Source organism: Oncorhynchus tshawytscha, linkage group LG08 (assembly GCF_018296145.1).
Source record: "Oncorhynchus tshawytscha isolate Ot180627B linkage group LG08, Otsh_v2.0, whole genome shotgun sequence".
NCBI lineage: Eukaryota > Metazoa > Chordata > Actinopteri > Salmoniformes > Salmonidae > Oncorhynchus > Oncorhynchus tshawytscha.
The window spans coordinates 32,622,112-32,642,022 of NC_056436.1; the positions used below are offsets into that span (position 1 = coordinate 32,622,112).

At 42.4% G+C, this 19,911-nt stretch overlaps 1 protein-coding gene across 1 annotated transcript in view; it reads right to left on the reverse strand.

The window, feature by feature from the left end:
• Positions 1 to 3,918: 3,918 nt before the first annotated feature.
• Positions 3,919 to 19,911, reverse strand: part of LOC112256610 (macoilin-2) — a 29,737-nt gene continuing 13,744 nt past the window's right edge. The window contains exons 2-11 of the mRNA XM_024429959.2: positions 16,884 to 17,025; positions 16,391 to 16,517; positions 13,586 to 13,709; positions 12,515 to 12,693; positions 10,336 to 10,873; positions 8,192 to 8,350; positions 6,825 to 7,007; positions 6,601 to 6,721; positions 6,262 to 6,436; positions 3,919 to 6,115 (exon numbers count right to left, since the gene is read on the reverse strand). Of these exons, the coding sequence (XP_024285727.1) occupies positions 5,913 to 6,115; positions 6,262 to 6,436; positions 6,601 to 6,721; positions 6,825 to 7,007; positions 8,192 to 8,350; positions 10,336 to 10,873; positions 12,515 to 12,693; positions 13,586 to 13,709; positions 16,391 to 16,517; positions 16,884 to 17,025 (1,951 nt within the window). The 3' untranslated portion in view covers positions 3,919 to 5,912. The remainder of the gene's footprint in view (positions 6,116 to 6,261; positions 6,437 to 6,600; positions 6,722 to 6,824; positions 7,008 to 8,191; positions 8,351 to 10,335; positions 10,874 to 12,514; positions 12,694 to 13,585; positions 13,710 to 16,390; positions 16,518 to 16,883; positions 17,026 to 19,911) is intronic.

A 19,911-nucleotide genomic window follows, 5' to 3' on the forward strand; every position in this document is an offset into this window, starting at 1 on the left:
GGTGTCACATTCACTCATACATCTCCCTCCAAAGGCCATAACAAAAGCTATTTCTTCTTCCCTAGATTCATGAAGGAAAGGTGACTGTTTTTCCTCAATATACATATTTAAATGTTGGTTGTAGTTAAATCTGAGTAATAAAACTGTGATTCCCACACATGAGCATATGATGACTTTTTCCATTTTTCTAATATCTTTAATCAACCAACATCTATAATGGATAACATTATGGATGTTATCCACAAGGTGAACTTTCCACATTGGATTTCCTTGAGTTTAAATCAACAGTCATTGTCTATTCACATTGTGCACTCAGGGGTTTGGAATGTAAAAAATCTGGCACTTCCAGATTTCTAGGGGAGATGACAGGCCACAGATATAGTAAGAGTACTACAATGTATTGTTTTCCTAAGTGCATAAGCTTGGCTGGGTTACAGTATGTACAGTACAGTACAAATGATAAAGAGCTCATTTGACATGAATCAGACACCTCAGATCAAACAAAGCTTTACCTTGTATGAGCAATAAAACTAGCATCTAATACCAAGGGACTCTGTTCACTCTGGTGATAACGAAACCAAATCAAAACCCAGATTCAATAGATATATCTCTTGCAATAACACATACATCTCCTTCAGATGTACAGTTTCATGATGTGTGCTTATACCCATCATTTGATGAAAGCCTGGAAGGTTCTAAAAGTTCTTTGTACTGCCAATAAATCTCAGCTCCAGCAGACATTTTTCAGAATCAATGAATTTAGCAAAAAGAGAGAGACACAGTGGATCAGGACAGGTTCAGGTGAGTAGGTAGGCAGTCACTGAAGGCAGATATTTTATATAAGATGCTAATGTAGCCATATCTTGCTCTGCTGGCAGGGGGACTGTAAAATATAATTATTAATGTGTAATGGTATTCACGTATAATGTAGTTACTACTTAACTATAATTCATGCACATCCTGTTTGTTTAATATATACAGTTTGACAGTATAACTCTGCCATTGTCGTAATCTGTTGTGAGCAGCAAGTCTATCCACAAGAGTACTGGTTGTCCCCTCATGGAGAAATAGACCTACCCTTCTTCCACTGGGTCTGCCCACATTATTCACACCAATGGCCTCCACTATTTTACATCATTGGCAGCACAGTAGATGATATCAATTTAATTGTTTCGCATTGCTCTCATTTCCAAAGTCAACATTTTATGACCAGAGCAACCGAGAGAGTATTTTTAATCTGGTAATTTCTTCTTTGACATATGTTTATTAGGTAGGCAGAAAAAATACAGAAAATGTAATGCTGTCATTCCTCAACTTTATTTCCACAGTCTGGCCATAGCAAACAAAATAATATAAACAAATCAAAATGCTGATGAGACTAAATTTACATTGCATAATGGCTTCATGCTTTGTTTACTGCATACTTTTCCAGATTCAGATTGCTTGAAAAGACCCATTATAATCTACTGTGTCAAATCCAAACGGTAGATGTGCCAAATGGAGATGTTAACTTGGAACAAGTGCAATAACGCACTCAGGACATGCAATTCAGAATGCTGCAGTTTTATACCTGATAAAGTTCCTCTATGTGAGGTGGTCAAATATGCATGGTTTGAGGCCTCTATTCCTTACAGTGAGGAATGCCCATGCAGATCAGGTGTATAGAAACAGCCGCAACAATACTCACATAAAGGTATTTGCATATAAAGCATGTGAAGAAACTCTTTGTAAAGTGCTTTCATGCATCATGTTAAAAGGGTTCATTTAGAGTATAATTTTGAAGAACCAGAAATGCAATGCACCGATACTTGCCACGCAAGCTTGTTTTCTACCATTGGAAGACTGTCGCTGGCAAAGCTACTCCCTTCTCTTCTCTTACATTTTCCCCAATGCATATGAATGATTAAAATGAAAATATGCAGCCAGCCCATAATTTGTTTCCATTTAGAGTTCCTTCATTTAGAAATCGTTGGCCTTGAGGTTGTTCTAAAGCCTCATCTATTTATCTGTGGCTCTCAGACAGCCAAAGATGTGGCTAGAGAATGCATAGAGGGGTCGGTGACAGAATAAATGGGGTGGTGGGCTTAAGTGCCCAGACTGGTCTGAGGATTAAGGCCATCAATATATTAGCCTTGCGTCCTCCACTAATTAGCCTGGCTAAACAGCCTATTGCACAGAGGCAGCTAGTTTATTAGCTGTGATTTAATGTGATTTGATTTAATCTCAGATGAGACTGTAAATAAAATGTAAAAATAAAAACACACTGATGCACGTTTAAGTTAGAGAAACCTCTCAGCTGAACATGTGAGTTGAGGTTACAGAGGCTTTTGAACACTAAAGAGATGGACACTGCCTCCTAGTGGGGGTGAGACTACAGTAAAATTTAATTGCCCTTTCAAACATCACAGATCACTCTACTGCCTGATGATGTTTATGTACAGTTGAAGTCGGACATTTACATACACCTTAACCAAATACATTTAAACTCAGTTTTTCACAATTCCTGACATTTAATCCTAGTAAAAATTCCCTGTTTTAGGTCAGTTAGGATCACCACTTTATTTTAAGAATGTGAAATGTCAGAATAATAGAGAATTATATATTTCTGATTTTATTTCTTTCATCACAACCCCAGTGGGTCAGAAGTTTACATACACTCAATTAGTATTTGGTAGCATTCCCTTTAAAAATTTTAACTTGGGTCAAATGTTTTGGGTAGCTTTCCACAAGCTTCCCACAAAAAGTTGGGTGAATCTTGGCCCATTCCTCCTGACAGAGCTGGTGTAACAGAGTCAGGTTTGTAAGCCTCCGTGCTTGCACACGGTTTTTCAGTTCTGCCCACAAATTTTTTATAGGATTAAGGTCAGGACTTTGTGATGGACACTCCAATACCTGGACTCTGTTGTCCTTAAACCATTTTGCCACAACTTTGGAAGTATGCTTGGGGTCATTGTCTATTTGGAAGACCCATTTGCGACCAGGCTTTAACTTCCTGACTGATGACTTGAGATGTTGCTTCAATATATCCACATAATTTTCCTCCCTCATGACACCATCTATTTTGTGAAGTGCACCGGTACCTCCAGCAGCAAAGCAACCCCACAACATGATGCTGCCACCCCCGTGCTTCACGGTTGGGATGGTGTTCTTCGGCTTACAAGCCTCCCCCTTTTTCCTCCAAACATAACGATGGTCATTATGGCCAAACAGTTCTATTTTTGTTTCATCAGACCAGAGGACATTTCTCCAAAATGTACAACTTTTTTATCCCCATGTGCAGTTGCAAACCGTAGTCTGGCTTTTTTATGGCAGTTTTGGAGCAGTGGCTTCTTCCTTGCTGAGCGACCTCTCAGGTTATGTCGATATAGGACTCGTTTTACTGTTAATATATATACTTTAGTACCGGTTTCCTCCAGCATCTTCACAAGGTCCTTTGCTGTTGTTTTGGGATTGATTTGCACTTTTTGCACCAAAGTACATTCATCTCTAAGAGACAGAACACGTCTCCTTCTTGAGCGGTATGACGGCTGCGTGGTCCCATGGTGTTTATACTTGCATACTATTGTTTATACAGATGAACGTGCTACCATCAGGAATTTGGAAATTGCTCCCAAGGATGAACCAGACTTGTAGAGGTCTACAATTTGAGGTCTTGGCTGATTTCTTTTGATTTTCCCATGATGTCAAGCAAAGAGGCACTGAGTTTGAAGGTAGGCCTTGAAATACATCCACAGGTACACCTCCAATTGACTCCAATGATGTCAATTAGCCTATCAGAAGCTTCTAAAGCCATGATATCATTCAATAAATTTGTGGAGTGGTTGAAAAATTTGTTTAATGACTCCAACCTAAGTGTATGTAAACTTCCGACTTCAACTGTATGTCATAAAGGACAAGGAAAGAAACTCCAGACTGAGAAAATTTGCAAGAAAATAATTTATTCCTTGTTAACCTCAGAGCGCAGCCAAGGTCAGACCCGGGGAGAAACAGAGCAGTGACTGCGGGTGGGCATAGAAAACAAAAATGTTTTATACTTTCAACATCAGTTGAGCCAATGACATACGTAGCACTGAGCAAAACATTTTCCATATACAGTTGGTCATAACCACACACACAAAATCACCATTTCAGATGACTGCAAAACCACAGACTCAAGCTATTCCTCCCTGCAGGATATAACAATACCAAAAAGAGGAGTAAGGAAACAACTGTAGACGGTTCTTAACACCCATGGCCCAGGCAGTTGCCAATACTGTAACATTCACAAAAATAAAGTCCCTTACTTTCAACTACGTAAACAGTCTACTACAAACAGGTGAGCATTTTCCCACCTGCTTGACATACTTCAGACAAGTCAGTAAGAGGACGTTTGTCAAACACGTCAGCCAATGTATTTGCAGTACATTCTTGGATAGCACATATTACTAGAAAACAAGCAATCCATTCTTGGCACATGGGCTGAAGTTGAGTATTCAGCAATAAAAGGAGCCCAATGAAGAATTTTCTATGCAAAATTCAGTGGAAATAAATTATGTCTCTTGTTTGGCATTTCCAGAGTCTTGTTTCTTGTACACATTGCACAAAATCCATCAGTTTTCCCTGTCAAAAAGGTTTTTTTCAACAGTGCAAATGAAGTCAAATCAATAAAAAACATACGTAGGGACAATAGTTCAACCAACAGAACGAGAGTTTACAGCAGAGAAATGTGTTATAGTTGGATGCAGGGGAGAGGCCATGCTGGGAGCCTGGGACCTGTTTGCAGTAGACTTCGTAGTGGCTAACATTACCATATCAACACACTGTAAAGGAGTAACATGACCATGCTAGAACAGACAAAATGGCCATATCGTCAGAACTGTTGAGCAAGTAGATGGGCTATCTGTTCTGAACCTAAGGTTAGGGTCCAGGTTAGGGGTAAAATTGTATTTGTGGTTGGAAAGCCCTGCAATTCAGTCCTTTCTGGCATAGCCAGATATTGACTCCCACCACTGAGGCCTTGTCTCAAGGCACTGTGATCATGACAATTTGTGAGAGACTATTCTGGGTTTAAAGAGGCATATTATACATGAACTTCGCAATACTGTCCTTGCTTAACACTCTTTGACAGGATTGTGGAAATTAGGGGGCTTTGAGGGAAATAAATGTAATTTTGCAGTTGATACTCAACATTTAGGGGTTGTTGTGGATCGTTTACTTTGACATCTCGTTATTGAAACAAATAACGTCTTGGTACAGCTCTGTTCTCATCTCAAAGGGATTTTCCTAACTTTTTGTGGAACAAGTGAAAAAGGAGACCACACAATCCACTTTCTAACATAAAAAAATAAACAATACCACAAAACCCAAGAACAGCCAATGGAAGTTTCAATTTGGTCTCTGATATTCACAACTGAACAATAATAATTGACGAAACAGGGCTAGAGTCCATGCCAATGTTGCGCTACAGTCCTCTGGGCATACTGATGGTACCTTCTTACCTTAAAAATGAACTGATATCTGTGCTCAGCGATCAGAATTTATTACATAGAAATAAGGGTGAGCACTCCTGCTACCAGAGATCCACATCCCAGCTCTAAAATAAATGAAATCGACACCAAAATTACCCAATCCCAAAGACCAAGTAACTGGTAGCAGGTGGAGTAGATGGGGAGGGGGGCTGAAACGCCCTAGATAAGATCCACACCCAATTCTGAGGTTTCACTAGACATTTACAAGCAGAAACACAACTGGGAATTCCTAGTCGACATGAGATGTCCCATTGACCTTTTTTTGTTTTAACTACAACAAATACAGTCACAATACAACATCCTTCAGACCCCCCAAAAAAAAAAAAAAAGTTCTCAGCCGCAGACATGACAAGCAGATCTGGAGGTGGGCTTGAAAACAAACAAACAAGAGGATGGAAGGAGCGTTCACTTTTTGAGGGGCTGGTAGACAGAGGCGTTGGGGTCCAGGCCGGAAGGACTGGTGTCCATGAACTTGGAAGAGTAGTGGGGGGCCACAGGAGTCATGTTGCTGCTGTCAGCTGTGTAGGAGATGCTGGGCATGACAGCCATCACCTCAGCTATCTTCTGCTTCAGGTCCTTGATCTCCTGGTCCTTCTGCAGGATCTGACCTAGGAGACAGACACACCCAGCAAGAAACTTTCAGATTAGACATTCATAATGTTGTGCAATCTATTCTACATCAATCACATTCAGTAGGAGATAGGTGGGACTGAGGCAGTATTGCAAAGGTGCTGGACCCAGGCTGAACACGGACCTTGTGCGATCTCCAGCTGTCTCTTAGCGTCACCCAGTGCTGAGAACAGGTCCAGTTTGATGCGGGTCTCTGCAGACAGGCTGTTCTCCAGGTGCTGGGTCTTATCCTGCATGGCCGACAGCGCTGACATCAGCACTTCCGTGTCCTTCTCATTCTCTTTATACTTGTGGAGCTCCTGAGAGAGGGAGAGAACATCAGTAAAAGTGGCATTGTCTGTGTGCCAGTGTACAGCAGGTGTGCATGAGTTAACATTTTGCGTTACTTTAACCAAAACTGTTGTTGACGTCAAAAGGCCGCCAACAAAACATACCCGAGTCTTAACTGAACAGTGATCCTCACCTGTACTTTCATCTCCAGCTCTCTGATCTGGTCTTCTTTGAGCTTGATATCCATGGTCAGCTTCTTACACTCAGTCTCCAGTTCCGTGATCCGCCTCCTCAGCGTATCTGTGCACTCCCCCCTGTGGAGCAGACAGAGAGGGATCACACCTATACTAACAGCAGGGAATAGCTTGAAACTGGCTAACAACAACTGATAGCATATTATTTATGGGGAACTATTACCTAGATGCTGCTGCTAATGCGACGGCTCTAGCTGTGGTGGCCTCTTCCAGCTTTTTGCGTTTCTTCTCGTCTGAAAGCTGTTTCTCTGCATTGGTGCGGGCCTCCTGCTCAACCTTCAGCCTCTTCTCCAGTTGGCCCACAGCCTGTTTGTCCTTCTGCTTGGCCTGGACAGCGTTATGGAGCCTGCACATACACAGCAGCCACAGACCATGTGAGCTAGTGGGACTCCATCCCACCCCAGGGTGTGTGTGTGTGTATGTGAGAACAATAGTACTAAAAGCTAGCCATGTTCATGAGTGTAAGTAACCACTGAGTCTATGCATTGTGGAGTATGGTCAGTTAGATGACAGGTTGGCTGGTCAGTTGGGTAACCAAGCCAACAGTCCAACCATTTCGCAGTACTTCAGTAATCCTTAGACTAACATAATCCAACAGAGCCTTGTGCTCCAGTCTCTACCAACAGACAGAATGAATGAGTGAGTGAATCAGGCTCTGATGAGATTGAATAGGAATCAGCTGGTCATTAGGGGTAGGCTGTCACCTCCCCTTTAATTGAGTCACATGATTAACTGGGCATAACAACTGGAGTTTGTGTCTGTAAGTACATGATAACTGCCCTATTAGGGTGGTCCTCACTTACGAAGCTGTATCACATTAGTGGATACTTCACACTGCTCTCAGGGCAGGTCTGCCGGTTTTGACGAGCAGAAGTGACTTTTTGTAGCAGCTTAGGCGGTTAGGATAATGAAGGTTAGGAAAAGGGTTAGCTAAAATTATAGAATTGTCCCCGACGCAACTCGAAAATATCTAGCTACAACCAAGCAAGCCCTGACAACAGTCTTGGTTTCCACTAATGCGATTCTGCACCTAGGACACACAGGAATCCCATTTGGTCAATAATGACTTCATTGGACAATTAAAGCAGCCAGATGCCTAAGTGCTCCCTCTGCTCCAGTCTGGACTGCTGTGATTTGAAGCCTGCCAGAGACTCAAGCTTTCACATGCATGCACTGAGACGAGCAGTAGACTGGATCCTCATCCATAACCTTCACTAATTATTTATGATTTAAGAAAATCCATCCTGTCAGTCCTCCCCCACTCCTGAATGTCTTAGCACAGTTATCACTAAATTTCAAACTAGCTCTTCCTGACCCTGGACAAAGTCATTTCGACAAGGGCATTCCAAGCTAAACCCAGTGTTTTTAGCCTCTTGAGCTTACATGAAAAAAGCTGTATGATAACCCTTATGACCTTCGGTCCCAGCTAGTTTTTCCTGACTACGTGACCCGACAAGAAAAAGCTCCTGGTCCTAGTCCCAGCAGGTGATCAGATCCAGTCATGTATGACCTTTGACCTGTGCCACTCACTTGTTCTGCAGCAGCTCATTCTCTTGTCGCAGCTGGCCCAGCTCAGAGCGTATGGAGCGCTCAGCGCTGCTCAGGGAGCCGATCTGACTGCGCAAGTCCTGCTCCACCTGTCTGCTGGCCTGCAGGTCTGCCTTCAGCTTCTTCACATCCTGCTCCAGCCTGCAGGGTTTCATTGAAGGTGGAAGGAAATAAATGGAGAAAGAAGGGATGATGAGGAAGAGAAGCGGAGGGGAAAGGGAGGAGAGGAGTTAGACAATTTTAAAATAAGATGTACTTTATTAGTGCATATGAGATGGAAATTTCACTTCTGCTTTCCCCTCCCAACCCCACACACACACACACACACACACACACACACACACACACACACACACACTTACTGAAGAGCTCAGTGACTTTCAACGTGGAACAGTCATAGGATGCCACCTTTCTATCACCTCGACGCTACTGCCACCCGGGACATGATGTTTCTGCATAGTGCATATAGTAGCTTTGTATCATCCACAGTTCCTTTATTTCTCCAGTCTTTGGTAAAAAGGTTTACCTTGGTTTCATCTGCTGTTTCAGTAGGGCAATCTTTGTACTTCTTAGCCAATTTCTAACCTGTCTTATGTTCTGCTGCTGCTGAATGGTTTGCATTTTGCTGTAGCCTGTTATTCTGCTGTCAATGGTATGTAGCCTGTTATTCTGCTGATGGTAGATTGTGCCTGTTGGCCATTTCACTGACAGATGTTTTAGGGTTTCGGTCAATTGTCAGTTGTTTTCCTTGGCCAATCAGATCGTTGCCGATTGATTGTCACTGGTGGTTTCTCTTTTTCAATACGTTCCAAATGGTTGTTTTAACTGTAACTGTTTTCTTTACTACGGTTCTTGCTTTAAGTTCTCACTTCAAAATTGCTTGCTTTTCTTTAACCTACAGTTCTTTGGTCGGTTTACTTTTTCCTTTGGAGTCAGAAGTTCTTTAAACAAAGGCTAAAAATACTAGAAATCCACAGATTTGTTATCATTATGAGTGTACAATCAATGCAAAAAGCAACATCTGACCAATAAGAAACGTGCTAGCCAAGTGTCTATTCAGCCATATTTGTATACAACAAAAACACAGTGTACCAATAATGTAAGCCAGGGAATCCACTCGTCAGAGTGTGGCAAATGCAGGGTACATATGAATGTGTATTACCCTGAACACCATGACAACTTGCCACACCAAATTTTACTTTCTTCTCACATTCTATACCCAGCTGAACAACTACAGACACAAAACAGGCTGACACAGCCATCTTAAACTCAAGGTTCTCCTTTTCAGTCAGCATCATTTTGTGGCAAACCATATATTTTAACAGTTCAAGTTTCTCACACCCCAGCCCACACAGTGGAAAAAAGCTCTACTTAACACCTATCTATCTGGAGCCTGGGTTAGTTTGAGGTGTCAGGGACTGGCTCCACACTCACATAACATCTGGTAAGGGGAAGCATCCCATGCAGCCATCATGTATCAGCAAGTTACTAATACTTTGAGAATATGAGAACTGACATCCAGGTGTGACATTCAACATGCTTTGGCTAGACGAACCAAACGAGTGTGCTCGCATACTCCCTTAAAAAGTATTTCACTTGAAAAACAAGAAAAACACCAATAGTACAATAGTATTTTTCAAGTTAAAACATTTGCATGAAAACGAATGAATTAGTCTCTCATTGAACACTTCATTGAAGAATCCCTACTGTTGACCAATCACCGACGAAGGGGCGTAGAATTTGGCTACCAACTTTAGATTGCCTTGATTAAAAAAAAGGCATGTGCACGAACAACCGAAGAAACCCTTGCCGAAGACCAAAACGTCACAAAATGTCATAATATATGCATGAACTGTTCCGGCTGGGAAGCACGTGGACGCCTTAATGAGTGAGTGTGTGTGTGTGTGTGAGTGGCCTCAAGCAAGCACAGCTGTTTGTGTTTGGATGATGTGTTCTCTCTACTGTACTAGTGCCGTAGACTTCTCTAATGGGTGCGTGTTAAACTCGCTTAACCAGGTAAGTGTGCTGTACATACTGTGCATATAATATGCTCTTATCATAAGAGCACCTTCAGCCAGCTCAACCAGATGCATACAGTATGTGCATCTGCATATAAGTGCTCTTACCGTACGAGCGCCTCAGGCTTGCTCAGCTGATTGTTGGGGATGCAGTTGTCTGTTGAGTCCCTGTGGGAGCCCGCTGCTGGACCCTTCCCCACTGCACACTTCTGCTTCTTCCCAGAGGAAGAGGAGGAAGGGGCGGACAAGGGGACGCTGCCGTTGGTGGCGCTGTGTCCGCGGGGCGAGGAGTTAATTGCGGTGTTGCCACTAGCGTTCTTGTAGTTTTTCGAGGAGGAGGATGAGGAGGAGGAGCAGGAGGAAGAGGAGTTCTCCTCCTTCAGCAGCAGGTTTTCTGTGCTGCCCACCAGTTCTGTGGTCAGTCTCTTGTTATTCATATGGTTCTCCATGTACTCCATCTCCTGGAGTTTAGAGTCTACCGATGACGGCAGGATGCTATTGTGTTGCTTTTTGGCCTCGCGGCCCTCTTTCCCTTTTTCTCTGTACTCCAGCTCCGGTAGCGGTGCTGGCGTCTTTTTACCGACAAGTGCCCCATTCTGTGAGACTGGGACGGAGTCCACCTCAGATATCCCTTTAGCTGCTGCAGCTGAATGGAGGGTGAAAGTCAGAAAGGAGAGAGATTAAATACAGTTGAAGTCGGAAGTTTACATAGACAAATACATTTAAACTCAGTTTCACAAATCCTGACATTTAATCCTAGTAAAAATTCCCTGTCTTTAGGTCAGTTTGGATCACCACTTTATTTTAAGAATGTGAAATGTCAGAATAATAGTAGAGAATGATATTTCAGATTTGATTTCTTTCATCACATTCGCAGTGGGTCAGAAGTTTACATACACTCAATTAGTATTTGGTAGCATTGCCTTTAAATTGTTTAACTTGGGTCAAACGTTGCGGGTAGCCTTCCACAAGCTTCCCATAATAAGTTGGCTGAATTTTGGCCCATTCCTCCTGACAGAGCTGGTGTAACTGAGTCAGGTTTGTAGGCCTCTTTGCTCGCACACACCTTTTCAGTTCTGCCCACACATTTTCTACAGGATTGAGGTCAGGGCTTTGTGATGGCCACTCCAATACCTTGACTTTGTTGTCTTTAAGCCATTTTGACACAACTTTGGAAGTATGCTTGGGGTCATTGACCATTTGGAAGACCCATTTGCGACCAAGCTTTAACTTCCTGACTGATGTCTTGAGATGTTGCTTCAATATATCCACATAATTTTCCTCTCTCATGATGCCATCTATTTTGTGAAGTGCACCAGTCCATCCTGCAGCAAAGCAACCCCACAACATGATGCTGCCACCCCCGTGTTTCACGGTTGGGATGGTGTTCTTCGGCTTGCAAGCATCCCCCTTTTTCCTCCAAACATAACGATGGTCATTATGGCAAAACCGTTCTGTTTTTGTTTCATCAGACCAGAGGACATTTCTCCAAAAAGTACTATCTTTGTCCCCATGTGCAGTTGCAAACCATTGTCTGGCTTTTTTTATGGCGGTTTTGGAGCAGTGGCTTCTTCCTTGCCGAGCGGCCTTTCAGGTTATATCGATATAGGACTCGTTTTACTGTGGGTGTAGATACTTTTGTACCCGTTTCCTCAAGCATCTTCACAAGGTCCTTTGCTGTTGTTCTGGGATTGATTTGCACTTTTCACACCAAAGTATGTTCATCTCTAGGAGATCGAACGCGTCTCCTTCCTGAGCGGTATAACGGCTGTGTGGTCCCATAGTGTTTATACTTGCGTACTATTGTTTGTACAGATGAACCTGGTACCTTCAGGTGTTTGGAAATTGCTCCCAAGGATGAACAAGACTTGTGGAGGTCTACAATTTTTTTTCCTGAGGTCTTGGCTGATTTCTTTTGATTTTCCCATGAGTTTGAAGGTAGGCCTTGAAATATATCCACAGGTACACCTCCAATTGACTCAAATTATGTCAGCCAGCCTATCAGAAGCTTTTAAAGCCATGACAATTTTCTGGAATTTTTGGGAAAAATTACTTACTTAAAAGTAGATGTCCTAACTGACTTAACCAAAAATATAGTTTGTTAGCAAGAAATTTGTGGAGGGGTTGAAAAATGAGTTTCAATGACTCCAACCTAAGTGTATGTAAACTTCCGACTTCACCTGTACATATTTATTAGGAATCGGACAATCACTTGGATCATCACTTGAACCACATCCTTTTCTAATGGTATCTGGAGCATCTGTTGCAAGGCATGCGTGCATCTCACCTTCCTCCGCTTCCCTCTCTTGTCTCTGTAGCATCTGTTGCTCTGGGGGCAGGGCCTGTTGCAGGAGCTGCATGTAGAACTCATTCTCCTTCTGCACCTCCTTCTGCTTTCTTAAGCGCATTTTATAGCTGACGTAGCTCTTGAAGCCAAAGCCCAGCGTCACCACTGGGTAGCCAATGCTACAGAGAGATCGATCGAGAACAAAGTTCAGACAACTCATCCTGCCTGATGTATCCAAGAAACTGGTTCACAAGTTGAGATGGCGGCAGGGTAGCCTAGTGGTTAGAGCGTTGGACTAGTAACCGGAAGGTTGCAAGTTCAAGGTACAAATCTGTCATTCTGCCCCTGAACAGGCAGTTAACCCACTAGGCCGTCATTGAAAATAAGAATTTGTTCTTAACTGACTTGCCTAGTTAAATAAAAGGTAAAATAAAATTTAAAAAGCATAGGTACTATGAAAAAAAGCCTGGAGATGAACATCACTGCCGTATGTAAAGCTAGAGGAATTACAAGCCTTAATATCCTGCATTACTACATAACAGCGCGTAATACATGCCATCTAAATCCACTTAGAGGTCTTTAAGAGTACTTAGATTATAAATGGTGTGTATGACCTTACAGATCTAGGGCAGAAATATTCCCTAAACCCCATCTTAGAAGATCATATTTTTCATAATTCTACACACTGAATGAAACCAGTATGTAATCGTGTTCTCTTTTTGAGCTTGGGGGATATCTAGCAGTCATTACTTGTACATTATGCCTAACAAGCAGAAATATTGTTTTCTGAAAGTCAATGGGGCAGAACAATCCCATCCCCTGCTTGGCCTGTGGGTCTAAGAAGGATTCTTCCTCACAGATAGCCTACACACAGACCTGCATCCAGAGCTTGGACAAAAACTTGACTTAAAGGAAAATTCCACCAATCTGGCCCAGATTTCTGTATTTTGAATGCTACATATCTTGAAATCTTAATTGCTGACATGCAAAACATATACTATATCAACAATGGACTAATGAAACAAATACCAAAATATTGTTTTTGGGTGGAGATTTCCTTTAACAACTTACCAATGTGCAGCAAATGGGCGACACAAGTCGACATGGAAGTTCTTCAGGTCTTTGAATCTGATGGCTGCCTCTATGTACACAAATAGTATCCAAAGAGACACTGTGGGGAGACAGACCCCTCTCTCTGTGAAAGCAAAAAAAAAAAAAGTGTGAGAACAGAAAATAGACTACTAGTCATGATAATCACACAACTACATGTGTCAAGATACAGTGCCTTCAGAATGTATTCACATCCCTTGACATTTTCCATTTTTTGTTACGTTACAGCCAGAATTGAAAATGGATTAAATTCAGAGTTTTTTTGTCACAGGCCTACACACACACACACACACACACAAAATACCCCATGTCAAAGTGGAGTAAGGTTTTATACATTTTTACAAATTAATAAAAAATGAAACGCTGAAATGTCTTGAGTCAATAAGTATTCAACCCCTTTGTTATGGGAAGCCTAAATAAGTTCAGGAGTAAAACAAAAACATAAGTGACATGGACTAACTGCAATAATAGTGTTTTTCATGATTATTGAATGACTACCTCATCTCTGCTGCTCTGTACCCCACACATTCAGATAATTGTAAGGTCCCTCAGTCAGGCAGTGAATTTCAAACACAAATACCAGGGAGGTTCTCCCAATGCCTAGCAAATTAGGGCACCTATTGGTGCAGACATTGAATATCCCTTTGAGCATGGTGAAGTTATTAACACTTTGGATGCTGTATCGATACACACGTTCACTACAAAGATACAGCTGTCCTTTCTAACTCAGTTGCCGGTGAGACGGGAAACTGCTCAGGAATTTCACCATGAGGACAATGGTGACTTTAAAACAGTTAGAGTTTAATGGCTGTGATAGAAGAAAACTGAGGATGGATGAACAACAATGTAGTTACTCCACAATACTAACTAATTGACAGAGTGATTGTTAAGGACTGGGGAGGTTTTCAGGATAAATAAAAAAAAACAATGAGCAAAGCAAATTGAAAACATGGTTCAGTCTGCTTTCCAACAGACACTGGGAGATGAATTCACCTTTCAGCAGGACAATAACCTAAAACACAAGGCCAAATCTACATTGAAGTTGCTTACCAAGAAGACCGTCAATGTTCCTGAATGGTTGAGTTACAGTTTTGACCTAAATCTGCTTGAAAATCTATTGCCAGACCTGATAATGGTTGTCTATTAATGATTAATAACCAATTAGACAGAGCTTGAAGAATTTGGCAGATTTGGCAAATGTGGCACAATCCAGTTGTGGAAAGCGCTTTGAGTCTTACCCAGAAAGACTCACAGCTGTATTTGCTGTCAAAGGTGATTCTAACATGGGGGTTGAATAATTATCTAATCAAGATACAGCTATTAGCGTTTTATTTAGCATCCATTTTTTACAAAATGTCCACTTTGACAGAGTATTTTGTGTAGATCATTAACAAAAAATGAAAATTACATCAATTTTAATCCCACTTTGTAACAACAAAATGTGGGAAAAGTCAAGGAGTGTGAATACTTTCTAAAGGCACGGTACATGGTCAAGATAACCACATGTCCACATGAAAAATATCCATGCAGACCTACTTCCTCCAAACATGAAACAAGGTTTTACATTGTGGTCAGCAAAGCAGCCTCCCACAAGAACACAAACATCACAACAGCAACAGGGTAGATCAGCTTTTGAGTGACAAGTACAAAGTGAGACAGACACACAACCACAAAAGGACAGCTTTTCAGTGAGGCATACAAAAAAACAAAGAGCTCTCCAGAGCTAACATGACTCAATGTGTGATTGTTGGCTGAGACAGCAAGCCAGCCCCCTTTACCATGTCTGATCCCTCATAATACGTTCAAACAACCCACTGGCTTTATGGAAAAGTCCCGGGCCAACTATAATTACATCAGCAGCAGGACAAACAGAATCAGTGGATAGAGAATAGATAACCCCTGTCCATTGTCTCCTGGGCAGAAATAACCACAGGCACATTCACCAACACAGGGTAGTGAATAATGAATGTGTATTAAAGATGCACTATGCAGAAATCGCTTCACCATTTCATGGCTGTAAAAATTCTAATAGTTCACCTAATTTCAATTGATGTGACAAAAAGGCAAGTATGGTGTAGAGAATCATTGTACCACCTAAACCGCTGTGAAATATATTTTCAATAACCAAAAATATTGTATTTTCAACTGTTTGAAGCTGGTGTACAAAACGGAAAGTAAATAAGACAAAAAAACTCAACTTAAAAACGAGAAGTATTGAAATGGCACACAAAGAACAGATTTGCAGCTTCTTCAATGAGAATGACATGCATAACACACATTTCTATGTGAATTTGGTGGGTCGCCCAAAAAGTTACATATTGCAGCTTTAATACTCCAATGACAAAATAATGTATTATTTCTCATTTATGCTTTAAGATTAAAATGTCAAATATGTCATTAATCCTTCCTCCAAATGACCCTTCTATGGATAACATTTTGTGGAAAACCCCAAATCATGGTATTTTTTCGTTCTTGAAGAGTCACCCTCCTGTGAAACTCCTGTCACCAGTCCCATTTCTTTACAGCTAGGCTTAAATAGTGCAATACAGGGATCATATCACGAGGTTGGTGACACCTTAATTGGGGAGGACGGGCTCGTGCTAATGGCTGGAGCGGAATGGTATCAAATATCAATCAAATCAAATGCCATTCCATTTAAACCGTTCCTCAGCAGCCTCCACTGGATGATAACCACACACTAATTCTCTGTAATCACTAAGCTATTTTCCTTGTTAAAAAAGGCAGGTGAATAGGAAGAGAGCTTACCTGTATGCCACACGTACTGCACCCACACGTAGGTACTGGCAGCAAAGAACAGCCATTGTACAGGGATGAAGAGCAGACATATGATGTCGGAGGTAAACGCCACACACACAAAGAACACTGAAAACGCCTGGAAGATTGGAGACACGAGTGGGGTTAGTAGGAGCTCTGCAAAAAGGCAGAAAAACACATCGCTCCAAACAACCAGAGAGATGTGGGTCACATATTCTCCACATCACAATTTTTCATTGTGTGATTATTAAATTGGCAATTAAATGCAACAACATATCTGCAAAAGACATCAAAGCCCAATCAATGACTTAGTAGAGTCACCTCTAGAGAATTGGAGGGGAATAACATTATGTAAATATTTTGAAAACATAGCCGCACTAGTGAAGGACTCAGATCTTGTTCTGCAGAGGCTCCATAGACCTACTCTCCTCGTCTATACCACAGATCGGTCAGGCCAACCCAGGACACAGCCAGACAAACTCACCAGCCCCTGGTATCTGAAGGAGTCGTACACACTTCTGATGAACAGCCAGAAGGGCCACAGGTACTCAAACCTGAACTCGAGCACAAAGTCTGCCAGTAGCACCAGTGCCCACACCACCAGGAACTTCAGGTACAGGAAGGTACTGGAGAAGAAAGAAATGTATGAGTTAACATGTCCAATGCCACAACCAGCCACAGACTGTTCTCTGTGCTACTGTCAGGAAACCGGTACCAGGGCATCAGGACTTGGACCAACAGGCTCAGAGACAGCATCCATCTCCAAGTAATTAAGACTTAGCTAATCAATAGCAACTCAGACTGTATGGACTATTTGCATTGACTACCTGCACTGGCTATATGCACTCAAAAAGTCCACACACACACTACTTAGTATTATGCATCCTGATGCCTAGTCACTTTACATCTGCCTACATGTACACATCTACCTCTATTACCACATATCCCTTCACATTGATATGATAATGCTACTCCTTGTATATACACAGTATAGCTTCATTCTTGTGTCTTTTATAGGCCTGACTCCATTTAGTCAACTGGTCGATTGTTTGGTCGACCAAGAATTCTTTAGGTTGAGCAGTATCCCACCCCCACAAAAGAAAATTGTCCATGGTGTACAAGACACCTGTCTGATTAAAGACGGTCTGAGTGGACTAATCCATTGTGGAGGCCGTGGGGTTGGCACAGTCCATCGCTCACTTAAAATTAGGGCAAATTTGGGCCAAATAAAATTCTCAAATTCTAGCTGGATCAAGGGAAACCCAGGCCAACGCTGCCCAGTTTCACAACTGGTGCCAGCTCAATTAGAATTTGGGGTGGTGACGCAGTTACTATGCAACCATCAAGCTGACCATTGGTGGATTTTTTATGTATTTAACCAGGTAGGCAAGTTGAGAACAAGTTCTCATTTACAATTGCGACCTGGCCAAGATAAATCAAAGCAGTTCGACACAAACAACACAGAGTCACATGGAGTAAAACAAACATACAGTCAATAATACAGTAGAAAAATAAGTCTATATACAATGTGAGCTAGTGAGGTGAGATACGGGAGGTCAAAGCAAAAAAAAGGCCATGGTGGTGAAGTAAATACAATATAGCAAGTAAAACATTGAAATGGTTGATTTGCAGTGGAAGAATGTGCAAGTAGAGAGAAATAATGGGGTGCAAAGGAGCTAAATAAATAAATAACAGTAGGGAAAGAGGTAGTTTTTTGGGCTAAATTATAGATGGGCTATGTACAGGTGCAGTAAGCTGTGAGCTGCTCTGACAGCTGGTGCTTAAAGCTAGTGAGAGAGATAAGTGTTTCCAGTTTCAGAGATTTTTGTAGAACGTTCCAGTCATTGGCAGCAGAGAAATGGATGGAGAGGCGGCCAAAAGGAAGAAATGGTTTTGGGGGTGACCAGTGAGATATACCTGCTGGAGCGCGTGCTACAGGTGGGTGCTGCTATAAGGGGGGGACTTTACCTAGCAGGGTCTTGTAGATGACCTGGAGCCAGTGGGTTTGGCGAGGAGTATGAAGCGAGGGCCAGCCAACGAGAGCGTACAGGTCGCTAACACAACGTTAGCTAGCTTGTCTGGGCTTGTTACTGTTAGCTAACAAATGGACAAGCAGTACTGCATTAGTCAGACATGACACAAATTACTACCATAGCTGGATCCTTCGTTCATTTTTGTACTACACAATACAAACTTTTATGAGAAGTCAGCCCTCGAATGCTAACTACCCACCTACCGTTTGCTAGCAAATCAAAGTTGAAACAAGCTAGCTAGCTAACGTGAGCCAGCAGAAATTTCAGCTGGCCAGTCCATATTGAAAGCTAGATCATATCAAACTTGTCTGGTTTGCTTTGTCAGCTCGCTAATAGCTAATGCCATGGTAAGCAAGGTAGGAATTAAGCTAGCTAGCTAGCTAGCCTGTTATGCTAGCAGTGATGCTACCCGTTTAGCTAGCTAACGTCGTCAAGCTAAATACATGGCTCGGAGTCTGGCTGGCACTGGCAGGACTATGGGGTGAAATAAATTCAACATCTTGATAGCTAGCAACATTGGCGAGGCCAGCTGCAGTCACATATTGGCTACCTAGCATCATTTCTCATTTCTGGGGGAAGTGGAAATTCAATTTGAGCTAGCCCACCAAGGCCAGCCCAACCTGGGTTGACTTCAAAGTGCCAATAGAAACGGGGCTTAAGACATGTGCTACTGAAATTGTATATGGTTACATTACATAAGAACAAAATGGTGCAACACTAATAAAAATATTTTAAACTCAGCAAAGAAAGAAACGTCCCCTCACTGTCAACTGTGTTAAAATCAAAAGTAACAGTCAATGCAGCTGGTGGCCACACCAGATACTAAGTACTGCAGTGCATCTCCTCCTCATGGACTGCACCAGATTTGCCAGGTCTTGCTGTGAGATGTTACCCCACTCTTCCACCAAGGCACCTGCAAGTTCCCAGACATTTCTGGGGGATATGGCCCTAGCCCTCACCCTCCGATCCAACAGGTCCCTGACATGCTCAATGGGATTGAGATCCGAGCTCTTCCCTGGCCATGGCAGAACACGGACATTCCTGGCTTGCAGGAAATCACGCACAGAACGAGCAGTATGGCTGGTGGCATTGTCATGTCAGGATGAGCCTGCAGGAAGGGTAGCACATAAGGGAATGACATCCTCCTTCCTGTAACGCATAGCATTGAGATTGCAGGCAATGACAACAAGCTCAGTCCAATGATGCTGTGACACACCGCCACAGACCATGACGGACCCTCCACCTCCAAATCAATCCCGCTCCAGAGTACAGGCCTGGGTGTAACGCTCATTCCTTAGACCATAAATGCGAATCCAACCATCACCCCTGGTGAGACAAAACAGCTACTCGTCAGTGAAGAGCACTTTTTGCTAGTCCTGTCTGGTCCAGCGACGGTGGGTTTGTGCCCATAGGTGACATTGTTGCCGGTGATGTCTGGTGAGGACCTGCCTTACAACAGGCCTGCAAGCCCTCAGTCCA